The sequence below is a fragment of the Chlorocebus sabaeus genome, chromosome 15 (assembly GCF_047675955.1).
Source record: "Chlorocebus sabaeus isolate Y175 chromosome 15, mChlSab1.0.hap1, whole genome shotgun sequence".
Taxonomy (NCBI): Eukaryota; Metazoa; Chordata; class Mammalia; order Primates; family Cercopithecidae; genus Chlorocebus; species Chlorocebus sabaeus.
The window spans coordinates 3,409,746-3,421,990 of NC_132918.1; the positions used below are offsets into that span (position 1 = coordinate 3,409,746).

General features: G+C 45.0%; 1 protein-coding gene across 2 annotated transcripts in view; it reads left to right on the top strand.

The window, feature by feature from the left end:
* Window positions 1–8,288, top strand: part of DGKG (diacylglycerol kinase gamma) — a 227,318-nt gene extending 219,030 nt beyond the window's left edge. The window contains exons 25-26 of one of the 2 annotated variants that reach the window (XR_012095538.1): window positions 7,029–7,173; window positions 7,273–8,288. Coding sequence is in view for 1 of the 2 variants with exons in the window: in XM_073023373.1 (XP_072879474.1) it covers window positions 7,029–7,055 (27 nt within the window). In the remaining variant the exon portion in view is untranslated. Of the gene's footprint in view, window positions 1–7,028 lie in introns of both variants that reach the window. The other variant, XM_073023373.1, reaches the window with a different exon arrangement.
* The last annotated feature ends 3,957 nt before the right edge of the window (window positions 8,289–12,245 follow it).

A 12,245-nucleotide genomic window follows, 5' to 3' on the forward strand; every position in this document is an offset into this window, starting at 1 on the left:
GGGGGATGAAAGCTTTTTAACTAACAACTCAGGAACTTGAAACCACAGGATGTAGAGGGAGCTCATGGGGGCCTTTAACTACCCAGACATCTGTTGAGTGATGGATACAGCTAAATATGGATCATCAAAGGGCTTTCTAGGTCACATGGAGGGCAGCTACGTGATTCAGAAAATATGAAATTCGACTTGGACAGAAAGACAGAAATATTTGCAATTCACTTCTTAGAGATAAGGTCAGAACTGACAAAGAATAAAAGGGCAGCACAGAAGTAGAGTTACAACATAGTAAGAGATCAGCATAATAAGATTCAGGTTCATAAGATGAAAAGAGATAGAGAACTGGATTTTTTGGCAGATTGATTTGGGCAAGGGAGGTGGGCATGAACACTATAGCCCAAAAATAGAAGGAAAAACTGAGAAATCCTCAAAAAAAAATTTAAGCCTAAAGCCAAGTAAATGATAAAATAGAAATCCCCAGGCATTAATGAAATTGTTACTAAATAACAACATCATTTATTATCTAGTCCAAAGCTTACTATTTTTACGAACACTTTTGAACTTCGCAAAAACCTGTATGTTCTCTATTTGACAAGTGAGGAAAACTGAGAAACAGAGCAAAGCTCACAGTGACAGATCCAGGAGTCAGACCTGTCAGTACCTGCCTTCAAAGTCCACATTTGTGCCTGCAGTGCCATTACCAATTCCTCCGAGTCGCAGGAATGGACAGGGATTTACTACCCCAAAACTAATCCCCTGTGTAGGACTTATTCCCTTCTCAAACTGGAAACCCAAGTCCCTCTCCTCCCTCTTTTGCAGAGCTGGAGTGGAAATAGCATTCATGTGTCTGGATGCAGGGGCGCACTGAGGTGGGGCAGCACCCCTGAGCAGCAGGAGGTCCATGTCAACCTCCTCCTACCTTCCCAGGTCCTTGCTCCCAGGCACCAGCTGGGCAATATCCTAAGGCACTACTTGAGAAGGATGGACAACGGTGGATACCTGGTGAAGAACTCACCCAGATCACAGTATTCACATAGTATTAAAGGTGCTACTAAAACATATGCAGAGACCATAGTAAAGATCAGGGGCAAAAGAAATAAGGTCAGGTAGTCAAATATCAGAATTTAGTAACGTCTCTAAAGGTGGAGTGGAGATTTGAAGTGGCCTTTTAAAAACCTTTCGGGTGAATCATAATTTGGGATTATGCCTAGAGAAGGTGGTAAAACACAAAAGTGATTTTTTTACTCTAACCTCCATTTGAAATGAAATTGGCCCTAGCTTTAGAGGGAACAAGAAAATGTTTGGGATTGCAGCGCATACTAACTCTACAGTGGAACTGGGCCTGAAAAATCTGGCTTTATTCTAAACTCTGAGGGTAATATGCCTCTGCCCTTTAGTTAGATTCTGTGCAAATTGTGAAATATAATTTTATTATTTTGCCAAGATTAAAAAACACTTTTACAAAAAAAAAATATATACTGCCTAGAGTAATGCAAAAAAAAAATTGAGCATTTTTAACTCTCCAAAAAGCAAAAATCTTTTTAAAATGAAATCTTAAGAGGAATTACAAGGTGAGGAATAATAAAAATAATAATGTATTTGTACCCTAGAAAATAGAAATTGAAATGAATTTTAAAACCCCGCAATATAACTGGCAATCCGGAAGAAGATTCCAGAAAGTTTGCATTTTCTGTTGAGGGACTAAACAACAGTATTTTCAAAGTAATGAATGAAATTGTTTTGTGTTTTTTATTTTTTTAAGAAAACTGGTACCAATTGGTTACCAGAAAATGGCATGATCTTCAAGAAAAGAAAAGCTTTCCTGGTGAATATTTCCTCTCTCCCCAACATCCTTGAGGTAAAGGGATTGAGAACTACATCTTTTAACTCAGAGAACTGTGCTTGCATGGAAGGTGTTAATAACAGAGGGTGTCACGGAATTGCTGTTTGGGGTTTGCTATTGTCGTACTCTGCTACTAGCAGACATTAAGGTAATGATAATAGACCTAGGAGAACTAAGCAATTCCTGCCTCCCATCTGCTGCCTGTCAGCCTCCCAAAGCCCCCACAGGTTAAATATGCCTCCTGAAATTAGAACATCTGGGAATAAATTACTTTTATGATGAAAATGCTCAAACATACAAAAAAACTGCAGCCATGAGTATAATGAGCAACCATGTGCCCATCACTTAGATTTAACAGTTGTTAACATTTTGCCCTGTTTCATCTTTTTCTGGCCGAATTTGTTATAAGTAAGTTATCATGACATCTCACACCAAAATACCTGAGCCGACATCATCACGGAGGATTCTCTCTGAAGTGTTGAAGGTTGTGTGTATCATCCACATTGCTGAAGGAAGGCTTCAAGGTGTTGTGCATATGAGCTCTGTTATTTCTCAACTGACTGAGTCCAGTTGTTCCCAAGCAGAAATTCATCAGGACATTTACCATCACTCATGAGGAGAAAGTGTTGGGTGGAACCAAAGACGGTCTTAGCTATATTTGAAACATTTCTGATTCTTCTGGAAACAGGAAAGCAAACAGCCCATGAACTAAATTCTCAAAAGACACTAAATTGGAAAGTGCTGTAAGCACTAATGATGCCAAAGAGAAAATGCAAAACACTTGGATGAGTTAGACATTCACCTGAAAGGCAGGGCGCGGTGGCTCACGCCTGTAATCCCAGCACTTTGGGAGGCCAAGGCAGGCGGATCACTTGAGGTCAGGAGTTCGAGACCAACCTGTCCCCAATACGGCGAAACTCCGTCTCTACTGAAAAAAACACAAAAAAATTAGCCAGGCGTGGTGGCGCGCGTCTGTAATCCCAGCTACTCAGGAGGCTGAGGCAGGAGAATCCCTTGAACCCGGGCGGCAGAGGTTGCAGTGAGCCGAGATCGTGCCACTGCACTCCAGCCTGAGAGCAAAACTTCGTCTCAAAAAAAAAAAAAAGAAAAAGAAAAAGAAAAAGAAATTCACCTGAAAAATGCATGTTCTTAATTCTGAAATAAAAAGACTGTTTAAAGCATTAGTAGTTACAGAGTGGCTGGGCACATTATTTTGAACAGGTAAAACAATAGAACATCATGTCTGCAGATTTATCTGTTCAGCTAAAGAACAGTTATAGTTATTACCGCATCATGTGAAGAATAGGAAGCTAGACTCAGGGAGGGGGTAGGCTGCTGTGATGTTCAGATACCCCCCTCCACTAGGGCAGGACTGATCTGGAAGTGTGTCAACCCCCGAGAGAACATCTGGGAAGCCTGGTTGAAAAGCTTTGGCTCATTTACGTAGGGTGAGAGATAATTTTCAATAGGCAAAATGTATGGAAAGCAGGTATCATTCCACTTGCTCTGTGCTTAGCTGCTGGGATCAGGGTGGGCTGACTGCACATGTTCCGGACAAGATGGTGGGCAAGGTGGGTGGTGAGTTCGCTTGCAAAGGTCTATCAGCTCAGTGATTATGCCAAACAAAAGAAAAGCAGGCAAAAATGAGTGACAGCAGGTGCCAGAATATTCAGCCTGTCTCAGTCAATGAGCAAAATGAGTTTCCCATTTTAAGCACGCCCTAAGGGAGAAGCAACAACTAGAAACCAAGGTCCGATAGATTCCCAGCCTGTGCATGGTGGAGCTAAATGGGCACCTACCTGACTTCCTACACATCAAGAGGAAAGCTTTCTTATCCATACCCCAAGTGCACATCTGCCCGCCTTTGAATCATTAAACACCACCCCTCCCTTCGCCACCCCTTTCCTCACACCATGGAGTTCATAACACCAAACATCACCTTCTCTTCTCCTGATATTGACACCACGAGAAATGGAAGTCTATGTTGACTGGCACAGAGATGAAAATTGCCTCCATCACTCTGAGTATAGGAACATGTTTTCTTCCCAGATCGCCCCCTCTTTGGAAGAACACAGTCTCTTCTAAGCTCCCTCCTCCAGCCTAACCCCTGGCCCTGAAGCCCAGGATCTGCTGATCAAACACATCAGCTCACTGCAGCTTATATAAGAGCTCTTGGCAGGCGTTCCCAGAGACGGATGCTGGGCTAGGTCTCTGCACACTTGCGCTTGCCTTGCCTAGGCAACATGATTTTTTGTTTCTCTATCTCCTCAGAACAGAGAGGCCTATTTGTACTACTGTTCATCAGTCGTTTTGTAGTAGGGAAGAGGAAGCACAAAGTTTCTTCCTATTTCCCACTGATTAAAAGTGGCCCAGCTTCCTAAGGGGGAAAGTAAGAATTCCAAAGCCAAAGCTCACTTGAGTGTGCTGAGCCCCCTTCACTTGGCTGTTTTCTGTGATGGGGCCACACTGCTATGGGTCACCACAGGGGAGCAAGGATGGAAACAGAGTGGGAGCTGGGGGCCACACCTCTGTGACATTTCAGAGGACTCCAGCTCGAAGGTCCCTTCTGAGATGTTTGTGAGCAGGGACTAGGGCAGAGGGAGAGACAAAATATTAGGTTGGAGCAAAAGTAATTGCTGTTTTGCTTATATTTTTAATGGAAAAAACCGCAATTACCTTCGCACCAACCTAATCAATGAGAGTTCCCATCTTCCCCCAAAGGGGAAATAAAAGGACATTCAGGGAAATCTGTCAGGTAAGTCTCAAAGGTAAGTCATCTGCAAGAAATCCATCCTGCCTCCGACTGACTTGGTGAGAAGTCCCATCCATTCCCAGACTCCATTTTCTTAAAGGAGGAAAGAAACTTCTGGAGACTGTACTCAGGAACTCAGAGAAACAAGGAAAGAGAAAAAGCAAGGAAAAGCCATGCATGAGCCCAACTTCCAAATTCAGTGGATATTTTGCATGGCTCCCAAGAGGAGAAGGGACGGTTGTATGATAGGATTTGGTTCTCCTATTGCCACTGACGAAAGGCAAGGCAAGGCCAAGGCCAAGGCAAGGCAAGGCATGAGGCCCTTTGCAGTGTCCGGCTCCCTTCTGCCGCCTCAGTCACTCCAAGTCTGGGGCTCTGAGGCAGGGCCAGGGAAGGAAGACGCAGGCCTTAGCTATGCCCATTCTTATTCTCTTTCCTGAGCTTCGAAGCCGCGTCCTGAGGGCACTTCCTATCCACACATCCTCGGCCGGGAAAATGTGCTCTGCCTCCTCCGCTCAGCATTGGCCTTCTCCCACACGGCCAACTCCGGTGCCTCCCTTGATACCAACTGGCAATAGGGACGTAGGCAAGTCATATTACAGCTCACTTTCCCCACGTGTAAAATGGGGCTGGATAGGGTGATTCACACACTTACTAATGGATTCATCAGTAAATATTTTGTTTTTAAAGAATGTCTATCTGGGCTGGGTGCAGTGGCTCATGCCTGTAATCCTAGCACTTCGGGAGGCTGAGGTGAGAGGATCACCTGAGGTCAGGTGTTCAAGACCAGCCTGGCCAACATGGTGAAACCCCACCTCTACTAAAAATGCAAAAATTAGCTGGGTGTGGTGACACACACCTGTAATCCCAGCTATGATAGGCTGAGGCAGGAGAATGGAGTGAACCCGGGAGGTGGAGCTTGCAGTGAGCTGAGATCGTGCCACTGCACTCCAGCCTGGGTGACAGAGCGAGACTCCATCTCAAAAAAAAAAAAAGAATGTCGATTTGGGCTGGGCACAGTGGCTCATGCCTGTAATCCTAGCATTTTGGGAGGCTGAGGCAGGAGGATTACCTGAGGTCAGGAGTTCAAGACCAGCCTGGCCAACATAGTAAAATATCATCTCTACTAAAAATACAAAAATTAGCTGGGTGTGGTGATGTGTGCCTGTAATCCCAGCTACTCAGGAGGCTGAGGCAGGAGAATCGTCTGAGCCCAAGAGGCAGAGGTTGCAGTGAGCCAAGGTCTTGCCACTGCACTCAAGCCTGAGCAACAGAAAGACTCCATCTTAAAAAAAAAAAAAAAAAAAAAAAAAAAAATATCGATCTGTCTGGGACTGCACCCTAATCTCTTAATATGTCGCAATGCAGTTCTCTTACTTTTTCTCCGTCTTTTCCCATCACATTCTGCTTTTCTCAACCTCTACCCACACCCAGAGCCTGCTTCTTCTGCTTTTTTCTTTTATTCTCATGATATTTTTCTTCACTCTCTGCACCCTCCCCCACCCCAGCATGGTTCTATTTTTAGAATGTTCATACATAAAATCAGAGGATTAGAAAAGGGTTTTAAGGGGCCATCTGCCCACTTTGTTACCTCCAGGCAAACCTGTGCTTAAAAGGCCCAGGAAAGATCAGAGGGCATACTCCAAGCCCAATGTCAGGATGTACTCCAGCGTCTCACAACTTCTCCCATAAAAAAAAATGGCCTCAATGTCTAACTTAAACCTCTCCGTTCAATACTACTCTCCTTTTTCTCCTCACCTCTGGAGTCTCATCACAGACATAAAGCACCTTTGTGAGACAGAACTGTTGGGAAGTTTAACCCACAATGACATAGTGGAACATCCCAGGCCATAACGATCATAGTTTCAATGTAAAAACAGATTCAGGAACACAGAATGGGCTAGAGGCTATGGCAGTTAGGTGGATTGGGCTTCTGTAAAATCAACAAAGACAGAACAAATAAGCAAAAACCAACAAGCACAACCCTACTGGACTCACAGTTTCTAGCAAACTATCTCAATTAACATGAAAAGTCCACGAAGCAAGGAATTCTAAAATCATAGCCCCCTTAGGTTGGAAAGGCCCTTCATTAGATGTTATCAAGTCCAACTTTTTATGCAGAGTTGGCAGCCTGCATAGCACAAAGTCTATCTCTGTTGATTATAGTTGAATAACGAATGGCGGTCATTTGGTACTGGTTCTTCCATCAGCATATAAAAAATTTCTTCAAAGCAACTCTCCCAGGACCCTGGATAGGAGGCAAGGCAGGTGTTCACCTGGACAGGGCCTGCTGCTCCAGATGTTACCCTTTTTGGTCTGTGCTAACCTGCCGAGGTAGTCTACAGTCTTAATAGAGACAGTGTGGTCTAGTGTGTAGGTCACTCAACAAGAAGGCAGATTTCAAAACCTGCCGCATTTTCTTGCTTCCTCCTTCAGATGGCAAGAGGCAGACAACTCAACTAAAGAGAAGAGGATTCACAGCAAGTTGCTGACCCAGTTTACAGCACAGCTGTCCTCTTCCATAGAATGGGAAGAAGTTTTATGCTTTTATGCTTCTCTGTACCGTCGACCTCAAAGTTCGGTGGGTATCTCACAGAAAGTGTTATTATTAGCAAGTAGTCATAATTCCAAGAAGTCACTTGCTAAGGGGTTTCTGATGGATTATTTTCTCTCTCTGTAGAAAACAAGTAAGAACCTTCTATCTTGGGGAAGTCTGGCAAATGCTCCATAGAGGCTGCTGTGGAAGGGAATCATTCCACATCCCATGTTAGGATAAGGCCTGAAACCCTGCCTGGGTAAATAAGAGCGGCACAGGGAGTGGGCTTCAGTCCTGTCTCATTTACATGGTCTTGGACACACATCCTATCGGTTTCTGGGACCTGTTTTTCTCCATCTGTCAAACAAGGTGGTGCTCTAAAGACCTTCCTGCTGTAGCGATCTTGCTTCACCTTGGGTAAATGCTGCAGCCATAAGAGAGGAGGTAGGGTCTTTGTCCTCATGGGTCTCCCACCAGGCCCAAGGCTTCTCCAAGCCTTGCTGAGCCAGGAGGGCAACTCCTAGCCCCTCTGCCAAGAATCTACTTTCCTTCCCTCAATGATTGATCCTGCTCAGAAATCAGCCAATTTTGGGGGTAGGAGGCGTCCAACATGAAAGAAACACTACAAAGAAACGCTTAGGTAAACTCTCCACCTCTACACACACTCATACACATACACTGACACAGATACATACATGAACCCTGAAATGTAAGTATTTTCCCTTCCATGTATCAAACCTCTTTTGCCCTCTTGAATTGCCAGTGTGCTGGGAGAGAATTCAGTCCCACCGTAGAAAAGCACTGCTTCCACTTACGGAACTCAGCTAAACTTCAGTGTTTAGGGATGACCCTGGGCACAGGTTGAAGCTAAAGGTCCTAACACACCTCAACTGCAGTGCAGAAATGCAGAGTTTACCAGCCATGACTGGGGCAGTAGCTAACTAGAAGCACAGGACCAGGATCCAGATCCTTTCTTCCTTGCTCTTCCACTTCCACTGCCTCCCCGACCCTAGATGTGTTATTCTGTAACACTGGTCGCCTGCTCCAGCCTGCTCATCTGCCTGCATAGAGTGCCGTGGACTTGCTCTGCAATGCACTGTATATTGTGTATGTTCTGACTCTGTGGTTTACTGCAAATAAAAATGACAGCAGGTGGCTGACCTCTGACCTCCTGGTCATTTCTTTTCATGCCATTGTTTATGAAATCAGGATTGGCTGTCCAGGCACAGAGCACTGGGGATGTGCGTGCTCCTCCAGACACTTCTGTGACCATTCCACAGGTGCACACTGCTAGAAAGGCACCACTAATGTGTCATGTCTAGGAGGGATTGAAATTCTTTGTTGCCAATTCCCTGGTGCTGAACGAAGGGGAGAGAGAGCCAAAAGCCCTATTTAATAAGCCCCAGCAAGTTGAACAATGAAAACACGTGGACACAGGGAGAGGAATATCACACATCGGGGCCTGTTGAGTGGTGGGGGGCAAGGAGAGGGAGAGCATTAGGACAAATACCTAATGCATGTGGGGCTTAAAACCTAGATGATGGGTTGATAGGTGCAGCAAACCACCATGGCACATGTGTACCTATGTAACAAGCCTGCACCTTCTGCACATGTATCCCAGAACTTAAAGTAAAATAAAATTTTTTAAAAGCCCCAGCTAAACACTGTATGTACATCTTCACACCGACATCTCCCCTGAGACGTGGCCAGCATTTATACATGATGAAAACAGGAGGCTCAAAAATGGTGATTAACTTGCTCAACACATAACACAATAAGTAACCCAGTTCTGTCTCTCTCAGACCCCAAAATTCATGTTCTTTCCTCTAATGTTTCTCTAAGTATGGCCCAGGGACTGCTTACATCAGAAACACCTGGGTTCTAGATTCCCGGGGCCCACCTGGATCTCCCTCATCACGATCTCTGAGAATGGACCTCTGACATCTGATATTTTAAAAGCTGGGGCTGTCTCATTCCCACAGAAGTTTGAGAACCATTGCATCACTCCATTCAGGGAAAGCAGGACTACTTTGGAAGGACAGAGACAAGTCAGGGTTTTAAAATGACTTGGTACGAAGTCCCTTCCATTCCCAGACTCCATTTTCCCAGACTTCTATAAGCTCAGAAACCAGAGTTTATAGAAGAGCACCCCTAGACGTAAGAGACTGGTGAGGAAGCAGGTCTGGAATAAAAGAACGAGTGGGGGCCAGGCATGGTGGCTCGCGCCTGTAATCCCAGCATTTTGGGAGGCTGAGGCGGGTGGATCACCTGAGGTCAGGAGTTTGACACCAGCCTGGCAAACATGATGAAACTCCATCTCTACTAAAAATACAAAAATTAGCCAGGCATGGTGGTGGGCACCTGTAATTCCAGCTGCTCAGGAGGCTGAGGCAAGAGAATCACTTAAACCCTGGAGGTGGAGGTTGCAATGAGCCAAGATCGTGCCACTGTACTCTAGCCTGGGTGACAGAGCAAGACTCTGTCTCAAAAAAAAAAAAAAAAAAAAAAAAAAGAATGAGTGGGGAGTAAGGCTGTGGGCTTCAATCAGAGTTGGCTGGTCTCTCTGTCCAGAATGCAGATCCAAGAGCAAATCCACCTGGTGGTCTCCAGGCTGAGGCTGTCCTGAGCCCAGGGTTCAAGGGCACACTGAAGTGGAGCTAAGGCAACAGGATGTGGGTTCAACACAGCAGCCTCAGAGACTGGGTCTGCAATAGGGTAGCAGTCTCAGAGGATGACCATGGACACTGCAGCTCCTACAGATTGCTGCTGCCTCTTCAGCACCCCACCACCCTGCCCAGCCTGGCCCAACTGGCCAGTCTCCCGCATTTGAAGAACCATTACTGTTGTCTCTCCAGGCTCTTCCTGCCACAGTGGACCAACAAGGCTCCCAAAGTATTGGAACTCGCGTCCTGATCCACAATTTTCTCTATGTCTCTGCTGTCATTCTCGGGGCTGGGCAAACACTCTGACCTCAGGGAACCTGACCAAAATGTTCCTAACCATGCCCTCCTCCTTCCACCTGGATCTGCTGAGTTCTATTTTGTGCCTTAGAGTCTAGGTGGAGGTTTCTGAAATGACGGTTGGGATGTCTGAGGTGGAGCACTGTGAGACAGATGCATAATTGCTACTTGGGGGCAGAACAAAATCCTGGAAATAGCTCAGCTGCCCACTCAACTGTAGAGATTCAGCTAGCCTCTTACTCTCCCAGCTGCAACACTAACTATGCGTGAAAAAATATTTTCAAGAAAATGGCTTTTCTGAAGTCGAGAAATCATGAAAACACCTCCTGTACAGAATTTGATATAACCAAATCAGCAAAGCACTTAAATTATGAGTCTGCAAAGCAGTTTATGATCTAGAATTCTTATAGTGAGAATTTTCTTGAATCTCTGCAGCTAACAAAAGAATTGTATAAACAAGGAGAATGCTGGTCCATTCAAGAACAAAGGCCTTTAGCAGTTGTGCTTGCATTTTAAACAATAGCTAAGAATAAGGGATGCCTATTCGTTTGCTGTAGTATTTACAAGACTCCCAAACACACACCACCATGTTTCTGCTTCTACCCCCACTTAACAGGTTACTGTGTGTCCATCAAAGTAACAACACTGCCTTTGTTCTTAAATGTTCCTCCTTCCTACTTTCCGTTACACTGGACTATCAACGATTACAGAAATATTTCTGAATCTAAAACCCTAAAACATTCTCAGAAGGAGCAGACAGTCAACAAAGACATCAAAAACGGTGAGGGAAGCAGATCAGCAAGAAAGATCTGAGAGAGCAGAAGGAGATAATCGTGGTCTCAGAATTGGAGGGATCACAGAGAATACTTGGTTCAACCTCTCAGCCAGAGCAGGACTTCTCTTCACAGCACCCTGTCCCCATAAACAGCCCCCTTTGCTTGAAGACTTCCACTTATGGACAGCTCACTACTTTCCCAGGAAGTTCATCTGGGAACAACTTTCTGAGTTTTAGATAGGCTCCAATGGCACCCAGATCTGCCTCCTATTAACTCCCATCATTGGGCCCTGGCTTGGCCACTAGCAACACAGAATGAATCTTTCCTCTCTTCCGTAGGAAACTTGCAGATACTTGGAAAGACCTACCTCATTCTAGCTAAGTCTTTATTTTTTTTTCCTCCAGACTAAACATCCTCCATATCCTTAAATCATCCCTTATATGTCATAACTCTCAAACCCTAAGCTATTCTTGCGATTTTCTCTGGAACAACAACAGTTTGCCAAAGTCCCTTTTAAAAGGCAATTCCCGGAACTGAACACAGCACAGTGTCCCAGAAACGGATGGTCAAGTGGAGAGTCGCATCCCTTACTCTCGATACCACATTAGCTTTCTTTGGCAACCATATCACTCTGCTATTTCATCCTGCTGTCACAGCCAACAAAATCTCCTAGCATCGTTTGAATGATAATAACCACCACTCGTATGACGTCTCAGAGATGACAAAACCTTTTCAGAAACATGCTCCTATTTGCCCCTCATGACAACCCAGTGAAGTTGATTAAACAGAAGGAAACTATGGTTTTCCAAGGCCTCATGGCCAGCCCTCAAGCCCTGAGCCTGTGATTCCAAATCTACGCTCCTCCAAACACACCCAGGCTGCCTTTTCACCTGAACAATGATTATTTATTTATGTATTTATTTATTGAGACTTTTGCTTTTGTTGCCCAGGCTAGAGTGCAATGACATGCTCTCAGCTCACTGAAACATCCACCTTCTGGGTTCAGGCAATTCTCCTGCTTCAGCCTCCTTAGTAGCTGGTATTACAGGCACCGGCCACCACACCCAGCTGATTTTTTGTATTTTTAGTACAGACAGGGTTTCACCATGTTGACCAGGCTGGTCTCGAACTCCTGACCTCAGGTGATCCACCTGCCTCAACCTCCCAAAGTGTTGGGATTACAGGCATGAGCCACCACGCCCAGCCCTGAACCACTGTTAAGGCCACCGAAAATCTCCCTGGCTTCATTTGTTGGTGTCCTTTTTTTTTTTTTTTTTTTTTTTTTTTTTTTTTTTTTTGAGATGGAGTCTTGCTCTATTGCCAGGCTGGAGTGCAGTGGCGCGATTTCGGCTCACTGCAACCTCTGACTCCCTGGTTTAAG